Source organism: Oryza glaberrima, chromosome 11 (genome assembly GCF_000147395.1).
Source record: "Oryza glaberrima chromosome 11, OglaRS2, whole genome shotgun sequence".
Taxonomy (NCBI): domain Eukaryota; kingdom Viridiplantae; phylum Streptophyta; class Magnoliopsida; order Poales; family Poaceae; genus Oryza; species Oryza glaberrima.
In genome coordinates, this window is record NC_068336.1 from 13,917,125 (window position 1) to 13,942,329 (window position 25,205).

General features: G+C 44.1%; 2 protein-coding genes across 2 annotated transcripts; both read left to right on the top strand.

Moving 5' to 3' along the window:
- Positions 1–1,438: 1,438 nt before the first annotated feature.
- Positions 1,439–2,988, top strand: LOC127755131 (uncharacterized). Its single transcript, XM_052280770.1, has 2 exons — positions 1,439–1,889; positions 1,982–2,988. The coding sequence occupies exons 1-2, from the start codon at positions 1,655–1,657 to the stop codon at positions 2,419–2,421; spliced, it is 675 nt and encodes a 224-aa protein (XP_052136730.1). The 5' UTR covers positions 1,439–1,654; the 3' UTR covers positions 2,422–2,988.
- Positions 2,989–9,518: 6,530 nt separating this feature from the next.
- Positions 9,519–10,782, top strand: LOC127755132 (uncharacterized). Its single transcript, XM_052280771.1, has 2 exons — positions 9,519–9,904; positions 10,007–10,782. The coding sequence occupies exons 1-2, from the start codon at positions 9,664–9,666 to the stop codon at positions 10,414–10,416; spliced, it is 651 nt and encodes a 216-aa protein (XP_052136731.1). The 5' UTR covers positions 9,519–9,663; the 3' UTR covers positions 10,417–10,782.
- The last annotated feature ends 14,423 nt before the right edge of the window (positions 10,783–25,205 follow it).

Consider the following 25,205-nt stretch of genomic DNA (forward strand, 5'->3'; position numbering starts at 1 on the left):
TTTAATAGCACCAAGTAGCGGTTTAAAAGTGTTTGATGTAGGATGTATAAAGTGATAGAGGGAGAGTTAGTAGACCTAGTAGGTGAAAGTCTATTTGTGGGGCCTTTTTTCCTGTGAAAATAATTTTGGTTTTAATTAATTTCTCATAAAGACAAAGAAAGAAACATATAAAAAAAGTAACGGGAAGGAAGTACGTACGTACATCGCACATTACGATATAAAAGAAGTAACGGGAAGGAAGTACGTACGTACATCGCACATTACGTACGTTTGTTTGTTTGTAAAGGGGGGTTTCCGGATGTGATTTTCACTGCAAAATAGATCTAACGATCTAAAATAATGGGTCCACCAATTTAAATGAAAATCAATGGTCAGATTTTTTTATTAGAATATCACTTGACGACTCGAGAGCGTTTATAGGAAGTTTAATGGGCTTTTAGTTTATAATAGATAGATAATAGATGGCTATCCCGTCAAAAATTGGCAGTATTGTCAACTCGATTTATTTTTCTATAATTTGAACAGCCAAAAAAATATAGATGTGTGTACAATATAATTACACTCTCCAATTATTGTAGTTACAGATCTTATAAAAATCCGTTGAATATTTTATAGGTGCTGGCTTTATCCTAACCCTATTGTACTACGGTGATACACAAACAAACAAAATAGAGAGGGACCAGATAGAAAGGAAAACTGAAGGCAAAGGATAGCGCATGGTTGTTGGCAGCCTTAGCCCGAAGCCCCGAATACATCACTCCGGGCCCCGCCAGGGGCTGTTTGCATGCTAAAGCTTTCATCTCTTCGTCGTCATCAGAACACCTTGGAGTCGGGACAGACCTGACGCGGCCGCCGGGTCCCCCGCCGCATTATTTTGGTAGCACTGTCGTCACCCGGCGCTGGATGGAGTCCGGCCCTCACGGCTAGCTGCACCGGTTGCTTCACATCTCCGTCCAGTCCCTACCGTATACTACTATACTACAAATCTACAATACACCGATATATGCCTTGATGATCTACGGGAGGATAAGCCTCGGAAGTGTACGTTGTCCGGATCCAAGACGTTCCGTGTGTATCAGTATCACCAATTGAGATGGACGGAGATATATCGCCAAATAAAGCAAAGCAAACAGGAGAGGTGCACAGCAGCTGTAAGATAAGCGTGTAGGAGTAGGACAATATTGCTGCGAGTGAATGAATGACGAGATATCTTCGTATCGTCTCAGGCTCTCACCAGAGCCCTCGATCTGGACCGTCTGTTCTGTTTACAGATCCAGCTCGTCCAAGTGGCCTTGCGGTCCTCCCTCGGGCAGCTAATATCGAGGAGATGCATGCATGTGCTGCATCCCACTTTGGTCCATTGATTATAATTAAAGACTGTTAGGCAATTGACACAATTCTGCATGTCCAAAACGCCGTTTAAACAAAATCGGTCACAGAGTTTTGCTTCAACCATTCGTTTGGCATCTCCAAAACCGTGACGCTCTCTCCACACGCTATAAATGTGGTGCTCGTGTCGCCGAGATGAGGCTTGAAGCGGCTCGCTTAGTAATAAAGGCAGCAAGGCCTAGCCACTCCCCGCGCGCGCGCCGAAGATTCTCAGCAAGATTCTGAGCCGTCGTCGGCCGTTCGTCCGTCCAAGGAAAGGAGAGCCATGGTGGGAACCTCCTCCTGGTCGTCGTCCTCGTCGTCGTCGCTCGGCTCCCTCGACGACGACATCGTCGTCGCGTGCGTCGTCAAGGCAGCGGACGCCGCCGTCGAGGGGGCGTGCGTCAAGTTCCTCTGCAGCTACGGCGGGAGGATCCTACCACGCCACGCCGACGGCGCGCTGCGCTACGTCGGCGGCGACAACCGCGTCGTCTCCGTCGACCGCTCCCTCCCTTTCCACGGTACACCTGCAACCTGCTCCTGAGTGAGACTGGTAGTTCGATCTCTCGATCGATCGGAGCTCTTACAACGTACGTTTGGATTGTGAATCCAGAGTTGCAACGGAAGCTGAGGGAGATGTGCGGGTGGGAGGCGGTGTGCCTGCGGTGCCAGCTCCCGACGGAGGACCTGGACGCGCTCGTCTCCGTCACCGGCGACGACGACCTCGCCAACCTGCTGGAGGAGTACAACGCGGCCAGCCGGGACCGCCTCCAGCCGCTCAAGATCCGGGCGTTCCTGTTCCCAAGGACGACAGCGACAACGACCGCGCCGCTATCGCGCAGCCCGTCGCCCACCGCTGCGTCCAGGACGGCACCCCGTGCCCACTACCAGCATCAGACTGGCAGCGCGCCGTCGTGCGCATCCCGGTGGGCGGCGCGTCAGATGTCGTTGCCTCCTGCTCGCGTTCCGCACCAGCAGCACCATTACAACCGGCACGGCGGCGACGCGCGGCCGCAACGGTACCTAGTCCAGAGTGCCAGCAGCCGCTGGTAATAGCGATCAGATTGCGAACCGGCCGCGGTCTAGTATCTGCGTGCCTTACACGCACTCGGTACTCGCGTAACCCTGCGCTGTACGTACTAATGAAGGTGTTTAATTAGCATGTACTGTTGTGCTGGGTCTTTTAAAGCAAAAAAATGGACGAACTTGATCAAGTAACTGAAAATAGAGCAAAACCTTATTACGGGTAAGTATATTTTACACGTAGGTGTAGGCATGTAATTTAAACAGTTATATAAAAATTTTATAAAATTTGATAAGATAGATTATGATGATATAAGACACTATACAAATATGCAAGTCCAAATTCGATCAACATATGAAGAAACCAAAATAACAAATTTTATCTGCGTTGTACGGGTACTTTTCACTATTTAATTTTATTATTTTTTTCTCTAATTGTAGATCAAATTTAGTCATGCATATTTGTGTATAGACTTATATCATCACAATCGATGCTACTAAAGTTTTTCAATTTTTTTATAATTATTTAAGTCGCATGCAAATAATAGGTACCATTGTATTACTGGTAGAGAAACCATATTTCCTCTCGGTTGGTAACCCCTTTAGTCCCGGTTTTCCAACCGGGAGTAGCAATCCGGGACTAAAGATCGCTATCTTTAGTCCCGGGTGAAATAACCGGAACTAAAGATCCATCTTTAGTCCTGGTTGGTGACACCAACCGGAACTAAAGAAAGGAATCTTTAGTCCCGATTGTTGTTACTAATCGGGAGTAAAGAGAGAATAGCGGCAGTACCAAATGGTCCCCTTTTCTTTATTTCCTTTTTATTTTCTCCCGAATCAAGTGGCATGCAAATCCCCAAATCAAACCCTAAATCCCAAATCAGAGTAACATTCCAAATTCACATCACCAAATCCACATCACAAATCTTAAAGTTACACACAAATCAAATACATCAAATCTTACACACAATCAAATACATCACAGATCCTAAAAAAATTACACACAAATCAAATACATCACAGATCCATACAATAAATCACAAATTTATACATCTCAGGGAATCAAAAATTATATAAAAAAAACACAAAGCCGCTCACAGCGGCCCCGCCGCCCGCCGCCGCCTGCAGCGGCCCCGCCGCCCGCCGCCGCCTGCAGCGGCCCCGCCATCCTCCATGGCCGCCGCCGAGCGCGGCCCCGCCGCCCGCCGGCCCGCCGGATGGGAAGGGGAGGAGGTGGAGGAGAGGGGATGAGGAGAGGAGAAGGGGAATTGAGATATGTGTGAGAGGAGAGGAGGAGAAGGGGAAGAGATTCAATCTCTGTGAGGAGAGGAGAAGGAGAATTGAGATATGTGTGAGAGGAGAGGATGAGAAGGGGAAGAGATTTAATCTGTGTGAGTTGAGAAGATAAGTGATAAGGATTATATACTACGCTAAATAATCTTTACTCCCGGTTAGTAGTACCAACCGGGACTAAAGTGGTAATATTTACCCTGACATGTTTGAACCGGGACTAAAGATCATCTTTATGATCAAAATTTTTTTAACCAGAACTAAAAACCGTTTTTAGTCCCGGTTTATAATGGAACCGGGACTATTTTAAAATTTGGTCGACCGACTAAAAATAGTTTTTCCACCAGTATATCTAGGTGTAGAAAATCCTTGTCCACCCAAATACTCCAATATTAGACGGAGATAAGGTTCGAATGTTGAGTATAGTGCCTGTCGATCTCTTTGATAGCTGATGCTTGTTTGTTCTAGTTTTGTTCCACAGGTGGCTCCCTGGCAGAGATCAGGGACCCACACCCACTCATGCGTGCATATATTATAAAAAAAGAAAAAAAATCTGAAGGACTTATCTTCTGCTTTTTTTTTTTACAAGTAGTAGTTCTTACCAACATAACTATAACAGATACTAAAATTTAATCCGCTAAATCTACTTTTAGTAATTCATGTCCAATTAGAATTTAATAAAATCGTTAAATTTTAGGACCGAGGTTCTTTTTTATATTCTGTTGGTAATGCACTTTGAGTTCTTAGTTGGAAAAACTTAGTTTTTACTTGGAAAAAAATAAAGAAAATGTTGACAACTAACTTTTTTATAAAGGAACCCGTGCAGATGCGTGGGAACTTATTTATGTTCATGAAAAGAAAGCCAAAGAAAGTCATATATATCTCACTAAATGTAAAAAGAGTAGCGTTTGAGTAATGTTAGCGTTTCAGTAATGTTTAATTGGTTTTTTTCAGTGTATAGTAGATAAATAGATTACATACAAGTAAATTACATTGTGTAGAATGTAAACATTTTCATTAAAAAAAAGCGTAGAATGTTTTATAGGTATGTACTCGCTTTGTCTGTAGCCCCATCGTGCCACGGTCATACATATGCTGATATGCACAAACAAAGTAAAGAGGGACAATTCATGAAAACTAAAGGTCAAGGACAGCTCATGGTGGCTGGCAATCTTAGCCAATATGCATGCATCCGTTGGCCCCGGAGAAGAATTACAATGGAAACCGTTACTATCATTGATCTCAAGTTGCTATAAGCTTAGGTCATAAATAAACCACACCACTCTACAATGGAGGCTACTAGCTGTTTTTTCTATTTTAGCTCCTAGGTTATTATATATTAGCTGGTGTTAAATTTTTTATTCTTAGATCAGGAACTTTCATAGTTTGGACCTTGTAACAACAAAAAGAAACACATATATACTCTAATCTCCTGGTGATCCCACTATCAACCTCACACTCTCATTTTTCAACCCCCGGGGCGAATCTACATGATAAGGGCCGGTGTCAGACGACACCGACGACTTTTAGTAAAACCTATAGCAAAACTACTTATCCATATATTACAACACCATGATCTAAACATAAGTAACATACTATGACGCCGATAGACATGCTATGACACTAATGAATCGATTTTCTGGATCCGCCACTGCCCCCTCCCCCCTCTCAACCACTGAACTAGACGCACACGCACTGATGGTTCTCCAATGCCGCTCTTCTCCACTGGTGGACCTCTTCCCTTCTCCACCTTCTCCTTCCTCTCTGCCAGCAGATCAGACCCTAGTGGGCCGACGAGCTCCCAAGCGGAGGGCGACGAGATCGACGCCGTCGAGCTCGGCTCTCCATAGGGATGAAACAGGTAACAAAAGTTTCCATCCGTTCGGATAGTATGGAAATTTTTAGATTCAGAAACGAATTCTGATTTTTTTTCCTCGAAAACATAAATGAATACAGCAGGGCACTATCCGTTGGAGTCGGAAATTATATAGGAATTTTCTCCGGATATTCGTAAGTAGCAAATTTTCAGAAAAAACACGTAAAATACATAACTTTATTATACGAAGCCTGATTGATGACGCTCTCTCCCGTGGCCCAATCTTCTGGTGAGGGGATAACTTTCGCTTTGATCGAATGCGACGTTTACGATGTAGCTACCAACCAGAACAAGTCCAGGACGCTATGCAACTGCTACACCACAAACAATATCGTACCAACCGTGATGCGCGGTTGATGATCCCTGCAATGCAAACGAGAGAACACTGCAAGAACAAGATAAGATGTAATCTAAATATCGAGAATAGGCAATTAAGCACAAAGAAATAGTTGCGATTGAAGTGATAGATCTAATCGACCCGTTAAATCAACACATCAACTATTGGAGGCTCTGAATTTATAGTCGCTGACAAATCGAGCGAGGATTAGAGACAATGCGAATTGCACTCGGCAAAGTTCAACTAAACAAAACCCAATTGTTTTTTAGGGTATGCAAAGTTATTTATAGAGAAAAATAAAGCGATAGGTGTTGGTTCGTGGAGGTGGAGAGGAGGCACTTTCGTGTTGGACCTAGTCTATTACAAGGCCCAAGGCCCAAGTTCGGTTTCAGTAATAACACTGTCTTGTTTTGACGATTCTCGTTAACTCGGAATGAATTTAGATATGAGATTAGATGCGTTTGAAAGGTGACGAGATAAGCTTTCCATCAAGTCCAAGATCATCCAAATCGGAGTTGACATGAAGACGACGCTAAGTCCGTTTGAAGTCAGTATTGTCTCTAGAGGCCGAACTGGACTTCGAGTTGTCACTGTAACTTGTGGAGATATGCACGAATCCGATGAAGTGACGTCGTTATCACTGATGAAGACAGTATTTATATCAAAATTGTAGAGCTCAATGAGATCTACAACTTTGTTGTTGACAACTTTATTATTTGAGATCATTTAGGTGTCTAAATATTCATTACAAAATACCATATTTGTTTTTACAAAATATTAAATCAACAACTTAAACACCATCCGATGTAGACGTGCTCGATATCAAAATTGTAGAATTTAATGGATCTACAACTTTGTAGTTTATGATATTTGTATTTGTAAATATTTCAAGTGTAAAACAAACATTACAAGATCAATAGGAGGGGCATTTATATTCCAGCAAATATTGGTTAAACCCTATTTGTTCTGTTTCGTATTCACTCTGTATTTCTATTCAATTTTATTTCTGTATCCGGATTTCCGATTCCTATTCCGGAAAAAAAATGAAACGAATAAGATAGAGCTAGCTTCCAATCCATTTTCATCCCTTGCTGTCCAGCGATGAGATTCCCTCCCCAGCCGCCGTCTAGAGCTCCCACTCCTCCCTCCCGGTTGACGTTGTCGGTGCGGATCAAGGCTCCCTCCCTAACCGTTGCTGAGCTTGTGGACTTTGAGCTCACCGGATCCGGCCTCATGCTTGCTAGATCTGTGAGGGGAAGATAAGGGCATGAAGCAACAACAAGGACTATTATTCATTTGAATTATAGATAGTGTTTACTTTGGAGAATTATAAACACTAAAGTAGTAATTAACTGCATAGACACGGTATCTAGGTCATTAATTTCCAGTGATTGCTGCGTATCCCACAAATAGTTAGAGGTTGGTGTAGAGGTAGTGACAACCCTCAAGATTACTGTAGTCCTCCCTGTCTAGGTACGAATTAGAGCGCGTTCTCGTAGCAACGAGCAAGCCAGCGCCTGAAGTATAGCGATAGAATTAAATTATGCTTTTTGTAGACATTGTTTCTCACTAGGAAATCCTCTCTACCCTTTGCACATTTTTGCCTTGTGTCCTCGGAAGAACTTGAAGAGAAGTTGAACACACACGTTTTCCTATGGAAAATCGATACCTTGGAATACTCACGGGTGAAGTGCTACAGCGATATCTCTGTGCGCTTGCGGACTTTATCTGTGAACGTTACGAAATACCAACAGATATCACAAAACTAAAAGTTTTATAATTCAAACATAACATTTGTGATGGAAATTTAATGCCTAAAATATGTAGTTTTGTGATAATTTTATTATAAAATCGGCAGTTTTGCGATACTTCACTACTACGAGAAAGGTTTTTCCATGCGGTCAAATCCGATTTTCGCGTGCGGGTGGCGCACCCACACGGAAAAACAAAAATCCAAAAACAATAAAATTTCAAAAAAAAAATGAAAACCTAGAATCCGGCGGCGGCACCGCGCGATCCCGGCTGTCTCCTCCTCCTCCTCCTCGTCATCGTTGTCGGCTGAGGACACACCTCCCACCCTCGTCGGCGGCCTCCGCATCGCCCGCTGCCGGATCTACTATCCCACCGGCCTCCGCGCCACCCGCCACTGGCCTCCGCGCTCCCCTCCGGCCGCACCGCCACCAACGCCCCTCCCCTCCACCGGATCTGGGGAGGGAATTAAGGGGAGGGGAGGGGAGCCGGATCTCGTAGGGGGGGAGGGCGGCTGGCCGCCTAATCCGTGCTTCCCTCTGGCCGCACTACCGCCGACGCCCTTCCCCTCCGCCGGATCTGGGGAGGGAAGGAAGGGGAGGGGAGGGGAGGGGAGCTGGTTCCCGCGGGGGAGAGGGCGGCCGGCCGCCGCCCGCCGGATCCCGCGCGCCGCTGCTGCCGCCATGCACCGCTGTCGTCGCCTACGCCCGCCGCCGCCATCGGGACTCGGGAGGAGAGGAGAGAGGAGATCGGGGAAAAAGAGATAGAGAGGAGAGATGAGGGGAGTGAAGAAAACGATATAGAGAGGAGAGAGGAGAGACGAGAGGAGAGAAAGATGGGAAAATTTAAAGTGAGTAGCAGGGAGAGAGAGGGAGAGAGAGTGGGTATTTTTGTGTGTGGCTCTCTTAATAGGTCCGCATGTAAAAATAGTCTCCTTTCCACGTGTGGTTCGTTTAAGAGGACCGTACACGCGAAAATGAACTTATTTTCCCGGGCGCAACCAATTATGGTCCGTCTGTAATCTAAATAGGTCCACGTACAGAAAAATCGCTTTTTAGCCATGCTTAACCTTAAACTTGTAGTTTTATGATAAATTTATTTTCAAATATGTAGTTTCAAGATACGTCATCTTAAATCTATTGTTTTTATAATGATTTGATCAAAGTATTTATAATTTTGTGAAATTTACTCTAATTATTTTGAAATTTTCTTGCCCCGCGGCGAGCTGAAAGCTTTTATCTCTTCGTCATCATCAGCTAGCTCCTCAGAGAATTGACGTGGGCAACGGGGCCCCGCTGCATTATTTCTGTAGCACTGTCGTCACCCGGCGCTGCTGGTGGACCGGACTCCAGCCTTCACCGATTGCTTCACATCTTCGTCCTGTTCCTACTTGCAATATATGTCTTGATGATCTCCGGGAGGATAAGCCTCGGAATATTTGAGGAACCCGGACGCGCGACGTGTGTAGTGTACGTTGTCCGGTTCCATGACGTTCCGTGTGTACTAGTATAATCACCGTTATTCACACCTTCAATTCACACGGACGGAGATATCGCCGAACCAAACAAACAGGAGGTTCACAGCTGCGAGTGAATGAATGACGAGATATTCGTATCATCGCAGCCGCGCCTGCTCTGGACCGTCTGTTACAGATCCAGCTCGTCCTAGTGGTCCTAAGTCCTAACCGCAGGGAAATGCGTGCGTGCATGTGCATCCACTATGGTCGATTGATTCTACAGCTTGTTGAATACTTGTAGGCAATTGACACGATTCTGCTTCAGTCCAATAGGCCGTTTCACAAAATTGGCCGGTCAGAGAGTTTTGTTTCAACCAGTCATTTGGCATCTCCAAAACCGTGACGCTCTCCACACATTATAAATGTGGCGTTCGTGTCGACGAGACGAGGCTTGAAGCGGCTCGCTCATGGGGGCAGCAAGGCCAGAGAGCTATAGCTAGCCAAGATTCTCCAGTGAGATTCTCAGCTGTCCCCGGCCGTTCGTCCGTCCAAGGAAGGAGAGCCATGGTGGGAACCTCCTCCTGGTCATCGTCCTCGTCGTGCACGTCGTCGCTCGGCTCTCTCGACGACGACGTCGTCGTCGCGTGCGTTGTCAAGGCAGCGGACGCCGCAGTCGAGGGGACATGCGTCAAGTTCCTCTGCAGCTACGGCGGGAGGATCCTCCCTCGCCACGCCGACGGCGCGTTGCGCTACGTCGGCGGCGACAACCGCGTCGTCTCCGTCGACCGCTCCCTCCCTTTCCACGGTACACCTCCAATTGCTCGTGAGTGAGTCTGGTTGCTCGTACGTTCGATCGATCGGCGCTCTTACGCTGCAAGTGTGCATGGGTCGTTTGGATTGAATCCAGAGCTGCAACGGAAGCTGAGGGAGATGTGCGGGTGGGAGGCAGTGTGCCTGCGGTGCCAGCTCCCGACAGAGGACCTGGACGCGCTCGTCTCCGTCACCGGCGACGACGACCTCGCCAACCTGCTGGAGGAGTACGACGCGGCCAGCCGGGACCGCCTCCAGCCGCTCAAGATCCGGGCGTTCCTGTTCCCAAGGACGACGACAACGACACCGCCGCCGCCGTCCAGGACGGTACCCCATGCCCTGTACCACCGTCAGACTGGCAGCGCGCCGTCGTGCGCATCCCGGTGGGCGGCGCATCAGATGTCGTCTCCTCCCGCTCGTGTTCTGCACCAGCAGCAGCATCACAACCGGCACAGCGGCGAGGCGCGGCCGCACCGGTACCTAGTCCAGAGTGCCAGCCACTGGTAATAGCGATCAGATTGAGAACCGGGCGTGGTCTAGTATCTGCCTACGTAACCCTGCTGTGTACGTAGTAATAGAAGTGTTTAATTAGCATGTACTAGTGCTGTTGTACTGGCTTCTTTTAGAGCACAAAAAGCACGGAATGGCCGAGATCGAGTAATTGAAAATAGAACAAAACCTAATACTCCTATATTAGACGGAGATAAGGTTCAGATGTTGAGTGGAGTGCATGTCGATCTGTTTGTTAGCTGATGCCAGCGAAGTATTTGTTTGCTCTGCTAGTTTTGTTCCACGGCTTGATGTGGCTAGATGTAGGCCCCCTGACGTATGGTTGGAGTTTGGAGTAGTATAAATAGGAAACTGTTTTAAACACTCATGTGGTCGTCTGTCTGTATCTTATATGCTATCTAAATAGTTATGAATATTTTTCAAAAAAATTAACATGATAGGTTAATATGTAATATATCATCTCACAAACATGCAAGTTCAAATTTGACTTCTACAAGTTATAACAAAAATAACAAATTTGACTGTAAATATACGTATACTAGTTAGAGTTTAATTTGTTATTTTTGTTATAAATTATAGAAATCAAATTTGAACTTGCATGTTTGTGAAGTAATATGTTACATATTAACATATCTTATATATTTTTTTAGATTTTTTTTCATAATTATTTAGATTGTATGTAAGAAACGGGTGGATGTCCATCCGAGAGATCCATCTCCGTACTTTACAGTAGAGAAGGGAACCATTCATGCGCGCATTTTGCATTTGCTTTTTTTTTTTTACAAGGAGTGGTTTTGAGGAGCACGGCTAACAATACATAAAATTTAATCCCCTTAATCCCAGAATATCTAATAAAAGATTAACAAAAATCGTCAAACATTAGGATTGGGATTCGTGTTGAGATTCTTTTGAGAATGCAGTTATAGTTTCTTAGTTAGAAAAAATAAAGAAAATCTTGCTGACCAACTTTTTCGAACCAAGGAAGCCGCCTAGATATGCGGTTTCGTAAAAAAAAAAAAAAAGTCTCACCATTTCTACAAAGTAAAGTAGACCGTACACTTTATATACTTAATAGAATATGTCTAGATAAAAAAAAATCACTTAGTCCCGGTTGCATATAAATTTCTCTATTGTCACTACTACTTATTATCATTATTTAAAAGCTGAGTATTATTTAATTCTTTCTCCGTTTCACAATGTAAGTCATTCTAGCATTTTTCACATTCATATTGATGTTAATGAATCTAAACATATATATCTATCTAGATTCATTAATATCAATATGAATATGGGAAATGCTAAAATGACTTACATTGTGAAACGGAGGAAGTAGATGAAGTTGCATATGTAAAAGACCTAATACATCATTAATACACTAAAATATATCACTACTTACATCACCGTTTATAACTCACTTATTTTCAAATTCATTTAGATATTCTTAAAAATACCACTTCTACCTATCAATGAAATAACACCTTTAAAACCTAGGCATGAATACCACTCTAATAGGCAAAGCTGGCTGTAGCCGTCAAGTCTTTCTTCCTCTATTGTGTTGAACGATCAGTCCCGCATCGATGAAGTCGTACCTCTTAGCCAGGATTAGCCTAGAGCGCAATTTTAATTCCTGATTCAATATCAATATTCGTATGGAGTATTGCATCGATCAATAGTATGTTAAGCACTATTAGCAACGATGTCCTTATGCCTCAACGCCGATGTATATATTTCTGCGCTATACTTACGGTAACGTATCAAACTTTATTTGTGCTACGCTTGGAGCCGCAACGAGCTAGATGATTGATCTCTTGTTTGTATCCACGCAGCAATCATCGGGGCCGGGCTGGACAGGAGCAGGCCGGTTTACACCCAGTCTCCACCAATTTTTTTTTTCGGATCGGCTATAATTATGGCGACAGATTTTTCCTACAAACGCAGTCGAATTTTCAGCCTTAGGATTGGCATGAAGATTCATGCTCACGGGACATCAGCACACACGCTTTGCTGTGATTGGTTCTGATACGGCGTAGATGCATACTGATATGCTTTTTAAACTTTGTTGTTGTTGTAAATTATATATTTATATAAATTTACATAGTAGTTACACCTCACTAACACACTATTTACATATGTAATTTTAGGATTTACATATGTAATTTTAATACTTACATATGTAATTTTGGGGCTTACATTGTAAATACACTAAAATTACATATGTAATTTAGTGACTTACAATCTAAACACATGCCGACTATATTTTGTGAAAAATATGGCGCCATAAATATAGCTAGTCCCTTTTTTTTCCAGAGCAGGCTGGTTTACACCCAGTCTCCACCAATTTTTTTTTCCACGACAGGCGGGCCCACGGAGGTGATGGCTAGCGGGTGCGATCCGTGAATACTGTGCAAGGCGAGGCCGACACTGTGCCGCCGCAACAGAGCCAGCCTATGGAGCGGACTGGCGCTGGCGGGTGCAGCGCACCCGCGCAGTCACCGTTGGAAATTTGGTCATAATTCAGCATATTTTAATCTAAAATATTAAGACAATAAACATGACAGTTGCAATATAATTAGATCTAGTGACAGTGCTAGATGTATACAACTTGAGTATGCTTAATATGAAATAAACATCAACATTTACATAGTAACGCAATGCGCTGCCATTACGAAGAGTATTAACAAAGAAACATCTAATAGAATCGGGAGAATAAAAGTATACCCCGAGAACGTCCTACCGCTGAATTTTGAGGAAGTATTGCCTCCGTTGATGTCATTCATCATCTTGTCTCTAATCTCCGTCGACATCTTGGTGAAGGCGTCGATGCAGCAGCAGTAACCGTGAAGAACAAGGGTAGTCGCGCTTGAAGCGCTACCCAAAAACTTGATCGCCTGCCTACCCGTGCAGGTTCTCAAGCGGACGGAGTTTCGGAGGCACCTGCTCGTCCCGTACACCTGTGCGCGCAGGTGAACAGAACCGGGGAAGGATTCTGCAGCTCAGGAACAGAGGAGGAGGAACTCAGAAGTGCATGAGAGGTCGGGAAAAACTTCTTCCGTCCTTCTGGTCGCTGCGGAGTATATATATGCAAGCGCGAGAGTAACGTTCGGAATCATCAACCGCGGTGTTTAATTTCGTAACCGACGTGCTCATTAATACGGAATCAATTCACGGCGTTTAATTCCGTGACCGACGGAATCAATTCACGGTGTTTAATTTCGTAATCGACGGAATCAATTTACGACGTTTAATTCCGTAATCGATGCGTTCATTGATATGAAATCAATTCTCCGTGTTTATTACCGTCCGTTACAAAACGAGAGAGCGCAGTAGCAGCAACTGTCTGCCTCGCCTCGCCTCACCCCGCCTGGTTGTCCGCGCACCATCTCAACAGCTACGTATTTAAGTTGAGACCTCTTCACTTAGATTTCCAAGGTGGTATTATTACCCATAGCACTTAATTGGGCAAGACTTCCAGGAAACAGCGCCCCCTCCAAGTGGGGGAATTTATTAGGATTTAATTGGGCGTAGCCCATTAATCTAACAATCCCCACCAAATTTCATGGCTCACAGGAAATGCTCTCGATTCTAATCCTGTTTGTTATACCAGTGTTTCGGTGGAGACTATTAAGTTGAACTTCCACTTAGGAAAAGAGCTACACCAGATCACAACTGAACAATGGACTATGCCTTGAATTGTTAGTCTTGTGTGATTCAGGTTTCACTCAAACCCTTAACTAGTACTAGGCTGCCGTTTGCATCCCCTCTGTTTGAAGCGTATAAGTCATACTCCTGGCCTTTTCATGAGTATCTAGAGATCACTCAGATCTCATAAACTGTGACTAGCAGTCAGACTCATATAGGTGTGTTCCTTCTAAGATGTTCTGTAGGCCAACATCTCTGCTTTATGAAAAGCCACTCGAATCACATTAAGGTGTATACCATCCTACCATACAGATTAGAAGAGAAGTGCATCATGAAGATAAACCCATTTTAGGGTCTCTTCTCTCAGTTACACAATAGTTTGTTTCGCCATCCAAATTTACAGGATATCTGATCACAATGGACAGGTTTCCACTATTGTGCAACTCTAACTGGGTCTCAAGCCCATCTCCCTTGATGCACAGTCTATCACATTACGTGGTAGCCCCTTGGTAAACTGATATGCCAGATTTTTAGCCGTCTAGACATAGTCCAATGCTATCACTCCGGAGTTTTTCTGCTTTCTGACAGACTTCAGTCTTCTTTTAACATGCCTAGATGAGTTCATGTTGTCCTTCGAACTGTTCACTTTAATAATCACTGTTTGATTATCACAGTTCATCAGGATTGCTGGTACTGGTTTTTCAACCACCGGTAAGTCCACCAGGAGCTCACGAAGCCATTCGGCCTCAACTGTGGTAGTATCTAAAGCTGTGAGTTCTGCTTCCATTGTTGACCTCGTTAAGAGGGTCTTCTTGCAAGACTTCCAGGAAACAGCGCCCCCTCCAAGTGTAAACACATACCCACTTGTGGCCTTTATCTCATCAGCATCAAATATCCAATTTGAATCACTATAGCCCTCCAGTACTTTTGGTTACCCAGCGTAGTGAATTCCATAGCTCATTATCCCTTTTAGATAGCGCATTACTCTTTCAAGAGCATGCCAATTATCATCTCTCGGATTTGAAACAAACCAGCTCAACTTGCTCACAACAAATGAGATGTCAGGCCTTGTTGCACTAGCTAAGTACATCAATGAACCAATAATCTAGGAGTATCTCAATTGATCCCTTGCTATTCTTCGGTTTTTCCTTAATAGCACACTAGGATCATAAGGAGTAGGAGCTGCCTTGCAGTCACTATAACCAAAGCGACTCAAGACCTTGTCCACATAGCGAGATTGCACAAGTGTAATCCCACCCTCATCTCCTCTCAGTAGTTTAGTGTTAAGAATAACATCAGCCACTCCCAAATCCTTCATTTCAAAGATTTTGGACATAAAGTCCTTGACCTCCTCAATCACATTGAGGCTGGTCCCAAAGATCAATATGTCATCGACATATAAACACCAGATCACTCCCTCTCCCCCACCATAGCGATAGTACACACATTTGTCAGTTTCGTTCACAATAAAGTCAGCAGATGTAAGTGTATTGTCAAACTTCTCATGCCATTGCTTAGGCGCTTGTTTGAGACCATACAAGGACTTCAACAGCTTGCACACCATTCCTTCTTGACCTTCTAGTACATACTCATCTGGTTGATCCATATAGATCTCCTCCTCCAACTCTCCATTGAGGAAAGCTGTCTTAACATCCATCTGATGGACGAGTAGACCATGAGAGGCTGCCAGAGCAAGTAGTACTCGAATCGTGGTCAAGCGAGCAACCGATGAATAAGTGTCGAAAAAGTCCTCGCCTTCTTTTTGGGTATAACCCTTGGCCACAAGACTTGCCTTGTACTTTTCAATTGTACTATCAGGCCTAAGTTTTTTCTTGAAAACCCATTTGCATCGTACATGCTTGCACCCATATGGATGCTCGACGACTTCCCAAGTACTATTAGACATAATTGAGTCCATCTCACTGTGTACCGCTTCCTTCCAATAGTTAGCGTCAGGAGATGAATATGCCTCTTCATTGGTTCTTGGAGTATCATCCACAAGATATACAACGTAGTCATCTCCAAAAGACTTTGCAGTCCTTTGTCTCTTACTTTTTCGAGTTTCTACAATGTTATCCTCCTCAAGATTTTCCTCAAGCGTTTGATTAATGTGTTCTATCGGCGCAAAGTGCTCAGGGGATAAAATAGGTTCTTGACTAGAAGTGTTAGGTGCATTTTTTTTATAGGAAATTCATTCTCAAAAAAGTGTGGCATCTCTGGACTCAGTAATTGTACCAACAGCATGTCGGGTACTCCATAATTTACTATTAAGAACCTATATCCCATACTGTGGATAGCATAACCAAGAAACACACAATCTACGGTCTTTGGTCCAAGTTTACGCTTTTTGGCTATAGGTACATTTACCTTGGCCAAACAGCCCCATGTGCACAGGTGAGAGAGATTTAATTTATTCCTTTCTCATTCCTCGAATGGTGTTACTTCCTTATGCTTAGTAGGAATTATATTCAGAACATGACACACGGTCAATATTGCCCACCCCACCATTCCTTGGAAAAGTCCTGCAGTGTCTAACATGGCATTCACAATCTCAGTTAGAGTGCGGTTCTTTCTTTCAGCTACCCCATTTGACTGGGGTGAATAGGGAGGCGTCCTCTCATGAATAATTCCATACTCTTCGCAGAAAGAAGTAAACTCATTGGAAAAATACTCTCCACCCCTATCAGACCTCAACCGTTTGATTTTCCTTTCCAGTTGGTTTTCTACCTCAGCCTTATAGATCTTAAAGTATTGTAATGCTTCATCCTTTGTTTTCAATAGGTACACATAGCAGAATCTAGTGCAATCATCTATCAGTGTCATGAAATATTTCTTCCCCCCTTTAGTCAACACGCCGTTCATTTCGCACAGACCGGAATTAACAAGTTCTAGTGGTGCCAAATTCCTCGCCTCAGATGCCTTGTGAGGCTTGCGAGGTTGTTTCGATTGAACACAAGTATGTCACTTAGAGCCTTTGATTAAAGTGAATTTTGAAATTAAACTCATGTTGGCTAAGCGTGTCATACAACCAAAATTCACATGACAAAATCGCGAATACCACACATTGGACTCATCCTCATCATCGTTTACATGGTTCACAACTTTATTACACATATCATCCAATGAAAAGCGGAACAAGCCTCCGTGTCATAACCTTTTCCAATAAACGTTCCATATTTAGATACGACACAGTTATTGGATTCAAACACAAGTCTAAAACCATCTCTACACAGTAGAGAGCCGCTAACTAGATTCTTCTTTATCGAAGGAACATGCTGCACGTTCTTCAGCTGCACGATCTTTCCCGAAGTAAACTTCAGATAGACCGTACCAACACCATGAATAGCCGCAAGCGATCCGTTTCCCATCAATAAGGAGGAACCTCTCCCGACCTGATAAGAAGAAAACAGGGAAATATCGGCACACACATGAATATTAGCACCAGTATCAACCCACCAATCAGGTGAGTGACAGATAGAGAGAACTGTAGGTAAAAATTTTACCATACCCCAATGTTCCTCTGCCCTCGCTAATGACCATGTTGGCAGACTTCTTGTCTTTGTGATCAGGACAATCCTTGGCCCAATGCCCAGGCTTGCCACACACAAAGCAATCTCCTTTTGCCTTTCCCTTGCCTTTCTTCTTAAAATTGGTTGTGGCCTTGGGTTTGATATCAGGTTTGACTTTCTTGTTGTTGTTGTGGGATGCGTGATTCTTCTTCTGCACCAAATTGGAGCTAGAACCTCCTTCAATCTTTTTGCCCCGGTTGTCCTTTGCCCTCACCTTCTCCTCAACACCCAAAGAGCCAATAAGATCTGAATTTTATGAGCCTGTTCTATTACAGAATGGTCATCGACCATGTTGTAGTCATAGAATTGCTCCATGACACACAGCTCGCTGCCGGCGTTGGAAACCCCGAACTTAGCCTCAAGAGCATCCCATATGTCTTTCCCTGAAGGCATGTGCATATACACATCCACAATACTATCGGTGAGCACACTGGTCAATGCTCCACGGATCAAGCAATCCGCAGCCTCGAACTTAGCCTCCTCCTCAGGGGAGAGAGGCGGTTCACTCGGTTTGCCCCGTGAAACAACATTGCATCGCCGTCAACCACAAAAGTGCACGTGCTTTCCATCTTTTATAATTTGAGCCATCGAAAGCATGTGGTTTTAGTGATGCAGCAAAGCCAACTACCGAAAAAGACCTATCAAGTTTTTGGATTGTAGGAAATTTGGTCATAATTCACCTATCAAGTTTTTGGAGTGTAGGAAATTTGGTCATAATTCGGCATATTTTTTGGATTGTGGGAAATTTGGTCATAATTCGGCATATTTTAATCAAAGCCAACTAGCGAAAAAGACCTATCAATTTTTTGGATTGTAGGAAATTTGGTCATAATTCACCTATCAAGTTTTTGGAGTGTAGGAAATTTGGTCATAATTCGGCATATTTTAATCCAAAAGACAATAAACATAAATTTGGTCATAATTCGGCATATTTTAATCCAAAATATTAAAACAATAAACATGACAGTTGCAATATGAGTAGATAAGCATCAACACGCAGGTGAACTAAGCAACATCTAATGAATAAAACCAGTAGCAACTGTCTACCTCGCCTCGCCCCCTGGTTGTCTGCGCACCATCTTAACCAGTCAACAGAGACTCTTCACTCCGTACACTCCGTATTTAAGTTGAGACCTCTTCACTTAGATTTTTAAGGTGGTATTATTACCATAGCATTTAATGTGGGCCAATAAAATTTATTAGAATTTAATTGGGTCTAACCCATTAATCTAACAGGCACAACCACCTACGTTGCACAGCGCGCCCTCGCGTGCGGTGAGTCCACATGGCACGATAGGGTAGCATACGCGAGACGGGTTGCGATGCATGGAAATTGTGTTGCGGCACTCAACAGGAGCAGCGACGGCAGGTGGTTTTTTTTTTTTTTTGACTCCTATGTGGTTTTGTTCGGGTTGGTGCAAGCTCGTGCCGTCGTGCGGTGTGGGCACAACAGGACGCAGCACTACCGGCTGGGCTTGGTTCATGCCGGGGAGCAACAACAGCGAGTAGCTCCAGCAGATGGCGCTCAGACAACGGCTGTGCAGGCGGCCGTAACAGGCAATTCCAACAGCTCCCTGGTAATGGCCGTGGCGGCGGGTAGCCAGGTGGCTTGGCTCGGCAATTACCCTATACCCTATTTGGAAAATTAAGACTATAAGAATTGACAGTTATCTTGCGAGCATCTAGAGAAGCTGGATTTTTCAGCTTGTAACTTTCTAGTTTATTTTATGGATTTTACAAGAACTGTTTGAGGGAAGGAAATTGAAGATTGTGCGGGAAGCTGTGGTTGCTAAAACCTTCCCAAACAGGCCCCTAGCCAGCTGCTGTGCCGGAATCACTAGTGGTCCGGTTCGGCCTCAGGTTGGTTCCGTGAACTGGACCAACAGATAGAGGAGCCATGTTAGACTTCTGGTTATCTCCAACTTAAGCTTGAGCCTAGGCATGGATAAAGAGATAGACTTTGGGGTAGATGTAGCTTGGGTTAGGTCAGGTTAAGGCCTAAGAAGAAGTTAGACTTTGAACAAAATGCAAATATATTTTTATTGAAGATTTTGAATTGAATTTTGTGAAATAGCTTTGTTAAATATTGTTATAGTGGTGTTAAATTCTAATTATATTTGTATTCGAATTTCATATTTGAATTTGATTTATTTTAATTTTTGGCACTGGCACAAACAGAAAAATGAAAAACTAATAAAGGTCAGCATGATGCAAATTTGAAAAATATTTTTTATTCTTCCAAATTTCTGTTTCAGTATTTTAGGTTAAAAATTTTCAGGGTGTTACAAACTCTTAAATAGAAAACATTTATAAGAAACAAGAAACGTAACATTTAGCAGTTTAAAAAGCGTGGTAAAAAAAACGAGCAGAATTTTCTCCCGATCCATATGGTTAATTTTCTCTTCTCTTATCTCGGCTTTGTATTCTCAGATCTGTTTGTATCGTACGGTTGTTGTCATGTTGGGGCTCTGAAGATATACAGCCTTATTGCTTGGCTTATGTATACGTGTATTTGTACGACTTATTACTCCCTGTGTTTTATATTTCTATGTTATAAGTTGATTGAACTTTTTCTGAGTACCAAATTTACATATAAATTTAGCAACATTTACAATATTAAATAATTAGTTTCATTAAATATAACCTTAAATATATTTGAAAATATGTTTGTTCTGTATTTGAAATGTTGCTATATTTTCATATAAACTTGATCAAACACTAAAAATTTTGACTTGGAAAAAAAATAAAAATGACTTATAGTTCGAAACAGAGCGAGTACTAACTAAAAAATAATTTATAGTTAAAACTTTTAATATGTGTTCTTAACGATTAAAAATAAATGTTGTAAAATAAAATATGGTAAAAAACTACAAAATCAACTCTAAAATTTTTAAAATTTAAATTTTGGCCTATAAACATAAAATATGCAAAAAAAAATGAGTTACTGTATTAGACTTGGAGTCTCCTTTTAGAGTCATGTTTGCATTGAGCACTTCTTTTAAATAGATCAGCGCTACGGAGGATCCTGAAGTGGCTGTAGCGATTTAGGACCCAGATGACACACTATGACACGTTTAAGAACCGCTCGTGCACTTTCCTCTTTTAAATATATATACCACATGAAATTCCTACGTTATCATAATGGCCATTTGATCCCAGTGTGAGGCTGCTTGCAATGCCTAGCCGCGTAAAAGAACTAGTCCGTTTGCTTTCGTGCCCCACATTCCCCCCCCCCCCCCCCCCTCGACATGCAACTATTTTTTATATTTATAAATTGTTGTGAATTTCGTAAAAAAATAAATTCAGTAAAAAAATGTATAAATTTTACGGTAGCACAAATCCGTGCGCTACAGCGCACAATATTAGTTCGAGCGCCGCACAACGCCCTCTCCTTCTAGTTTTCCCGTATTTTTACCACCCCACCTTTCCTCCGCACCCACCTTTTTCGGTTCGTTTTTTACCACGCCACCTTCCGTGTTTCTTTTTTCTCTTTTCCATCTCATCCATGCTTCATCAATAGGCCCGGTAAAATGTTAACCATCCAGATTTATCTGTTTTTCGCTCCTTCTCTGTAGTTATTCTGTTTTCGCGTTTTAGTAAAATATTTACCATCTAGTTTTTCTTTCCGAGTTTTCCGTTTTTCAGTATCTCCACACATTTCAAAAGTAACGAATTTACTCTGTGAAGTTTTTCATTTACTCCCAGCCTCCGACATTTGCTCATTCAAAAGTAACAAATTTACTCGCATGAATGCCTCCACATCGTATGACGCCATACCTAGATGGTCCTAAAAAAATTACTACTAACTTACAACGCTAGTAATTCTTTTACCAATATTATAAATATTGTTTAGATTTCATGTTCTGTGAGTAAAACAATTACTACATTCCTCTTGATATAGCCCATGATCTCGTAGCCACCGTGTAGTAATATGTTTACCGATATGTTCAATACACAGTATAAGAGTAAAAACTTATTGTCGACGGTGGGTACCCGTAGACTGGATATAGAGGGTATTGGGGTACGCTGGTATGAGAATCTACGTAGTACGACATCAAGGAAACAAGAGACAAAGATTATACTGGTTCAGGCCCCTTAATAGGTAATAGCCCTAATCCAGTTGATATGGGATTATATGGAGAGAACCACAAAGTACAAAGGGAATAACAGAACTCGATGATACCGACGAGATCGTAGTCGAGTTGATTCGACTAGATCACCCAGTGACTTGGCTCCTATAGGCTCCGGCTTCGTAGACTGTGGTCGTTGTGTTGGCTATGAGATTCGATGCCTTAGGTCCTCCCGTAGGGTCCCTTTTATATCGCAGGTCAGGTGGTCTCCAAGTAGGACTCGAAGACATCGGACCCTACACGATATAGTGACGACCCAGTACTGTACGGGTAGGAATCTTTCCATTGGTGGACTTCGAGATGACTTTCCTTAACGTATACAGAGAACGTCCGTACACGCACGGATGTGCCGTATTGCCGTATAGCGTACATCCAAGGGTAGAGGGTATACCTTATCCGTAACCCTGACAGTAGCCCCCGACTTCTGCTTAAATGAACTCGTGTAACCGATCGCGACTTCTGATGTCGGAGTTGTTGTCGTTCTCGACTGGTCGATCTCGGTGTGGGGACCGTAGAGATAAGGAGTGATCGACAACACCATGCGAGGTTCAACGGTTATGAGTGAATTTAAATTAAAGTTCAAGAAACCGCCTCGCGCAACGGACCCAAAAATTTCCGGCGGCCATCTCTCTCCTTTCCTTAGAATTTGCACCGTCGGTAGTGCGCCTATTTAAGGGAGTTTTGGGAATCCATTTTGGAGTCCGGCTGTTGCGAAAACTTTCTAGCCTCCAAACGCTCTTCATCTTCTCCGTTTCCACACAAACCCTAATTCGCTCGCCTCGGCTTCTTCTCCGATGATCTCCAATGGCGATGGACCTCGACAAGTCCACCTCCAGCAGTGCATCCTTGAAGAAATTGCAGGAGGAGGGCTATGTTGGAAGTGAAGAAGGACCGGGCCGTGGAGGCACTCCGAGGTTGCGAGGTGTGGTTCAACTCGTACCTCAGGAGTTGTTGCACCGCCATGGCCGTCGTCTGCAGGGAACTCCGAGTACCTCGCGGGAATCCCGAGGAGTCAGCGGCCGGCTATATCTCGTGGCTGAACGGGGCATGCGCTCAGCTCGAAGGCATCAGCAAGAGTATCGACGAGGCCCTGAAGCAGGAGTGCTATCGATCGAGCCGGTATGCCGGAGGGCACGTGCTGGCCTGTATACGAGATCATCGTCCGCAGCTGCACCTCAAGTTCCTCCACGAGGGGTTTTCTCGTTCTCGGAGGACTCCCGCGGAGGTAGACAACCTAGCGAAGTCGATAAAGCCGCTGGCGGAGAAAGTCTTCCAGTCGATGGATTGGCGTTGGCCTTCCTAGTAGTCTTTGTATATTCTGGATGTGGTGTGCACGAGTGTCTTCTCACTTTGCGACTTCGATCAGTCACTTGAGTTGTACACTCTCCCTAGCCCCCAGCCTTGTCGTCGGAGAATTCTTCTCGGAAGATAAGGCTCTTAGACCTTTGACTTGCCTTAGTTGAATAAGCACTGATCCTAGTACCTAGCCGTGAAGTTGGAAAATCCATTTCCAATTACACGGCTTGGTTAATACGCACGGCGAGAACTCTTACACGACCAGATTTTACATGGTCTTTCGTCTCTGAAGGATCCGACAAGGCCTTATCAGCTCTGGGCGTCCCCAGCCGAAGTTCCCTTAGGTTCCTCGTAGGCCTTGTCAAGACGGCGTAAAGAGTCATGAGGATAGGTTTCAATGCTAGGTGTCATCTGGGTAAGGGATCATCGGGAAGGGACACTTTGATTGAAATCTGCATCTTAAAACAGGCTTTATTGAAGTTGTAAGATGTCTTACAAGTATGGATACTATTGACTTATACATAAAATTTACGCAATTGGTCAATGTTCCACGAATTTGCTAACTCACGACCGTCGCCGTCTGCAATCTTGAATGTGTCTGGCCGCAAGACTTGTGTGATCGTGTACGGTCCTTCCCATTTTTGCTTGACGGGTTATTTTATTGGCTTCTACATCGTCCTCGGGCAACTCGTCGCTGCTTATGAATTTAATGAGTGGGGTCCGCCAGTCGTCCGTGGTCTCGATGTCGGCAACGGCGCGCTCTGCCTCTGTAGCCCCCGAGCTGATGTCGAGGGTGACTGGGCTATCTTCGTCGTTTGTCTCTTTCACTGATGGCTTTATCAAGATGTCCAGAAAGGTGTCGGGTTCAAGTGGCTCTCGTCTGGACACACGCCGTGCTAGATCGTCCGGCTCGATGTTGTCCTTGCGATATACGTGTCGGACCTCGATCCCATCAAATCTTTTTTCCAGCTTCCTGACTTCTGCGAGATATTTGGACAACTCAGGGCTAGAGCATTTGTAATCTTTGTGCACCTGGTTTGTGACTAGTTCGGAATCCCCTTTCACGATCAGTCGCTTGACTCCAAGTGTAGCTGTAGCTCTTATCCCAGCGAGTAGCCCTTCGTACTCGGCTGTGTTGTTGGTCGCCCTGAAGTTAAGGTGAATTGCATGCTTGAACTGATTTACCGAAGGTGATGTCAAGATGAACCCCGCACCTGCTCCTTGGCTGTTGAGCGCGCCATCGAACGCCATTATCCATGTTTCGTTGTCGGTCTGACTGTCTAACATGTTTTCAGGCATAGTCCAATCGGCTATGAAATCGGCGAAAACCTAGGACTTGATGGCTGTTCGTGGTACAAAGTGGACGTCAAACTGGCTTAGCTCGACTACCCATTTCGCAATGTGGCCGACAACGTCTTTGTTTCTCACGACTTTGCCAAGAGGGAAGGCGGAGACAACTGTGACCCTGTGGGCTTGGAAGTAGTGGCGTAGCTTTCTTGACGTCATGATTACTGCGTAGAGCAGTTTTTGGATCTGTGGGTACCTTGTCTTCGCGTCGTGGAGAGCTTCGCTGACGTAATAGACTGGTCTCTGCACCTTTTCTCTTTCGACAACAACGACAGTACTCACAGAGTAGGGCGTGGCGGCAATATAGAGGAATAACTCTTCGTTAGGTTGGGGAGCAACAAGTATAGGGGGATTTGACAGGTAGCGCTTGAGTGCGATGAACGCCTCTTCGGCTTCCTGTGACATACAAATTTGTCTTGCTTTTTCAGCAGAGCGAAGAAGGGCTGTCCTCGTTCTCTCATCCTAGCGACGAACCTACTTAGTACCGCCATGCATCCGGTTAGCTTCTGTACCTCCTTGAGTCTTGTGGGCAACTTCATGTTCTCGATTGCCTTGATCTTCTCGGGGTTTGCTTCTATTCCTCTGCCAGACACGAGGAACCCGAGCAGTTTGCCTGACGGTACCCCGAACGTGCACTTCTCAGGATTGAGCATGTGGCGATATCGCCTGAGGTTGTCGAAGGTTTCCCGTAGATCGTCAATCAATGAGTTGCCTGTCTTGGTCTTGACAACAATCTCATCGATGTAGGCCTCAACATTGTTACCCAGCTGATCGCTAAGTGCCTCTTGGACCGTACGCTGGAAGG

Coding starts and splice junctions, on each gene's coding strand:
- LOC127755131 (XM_052280770.1), top strand. CDS start 1,655: ATGGTGGGAACCTCCTCCTGGTCGTCGTCCTCGTCGTCGTCGCTCGGC. Junction 1,890..1,981: donor CCGCTCCCTCCCTTTCCACG/GTACACCTGCAA, acceptor TTGTGAATCCAG/AGTTGCAACGGAAGCTGAGG.
- LOC127755132 (XM_052280771.1), top strand. CDS start 9,664: ATGGTGGGAACCTCCTCCTGGTCATCGTCCTCGTCGTGCACGTCGTCG. Junction 9,905..10,006: donor CCGCTCCCTCCCTTTCCACG/GTACACCTCCAA, acceptor GATTGAATCCAG/AGCTGCAACGGAAGCTGAGG.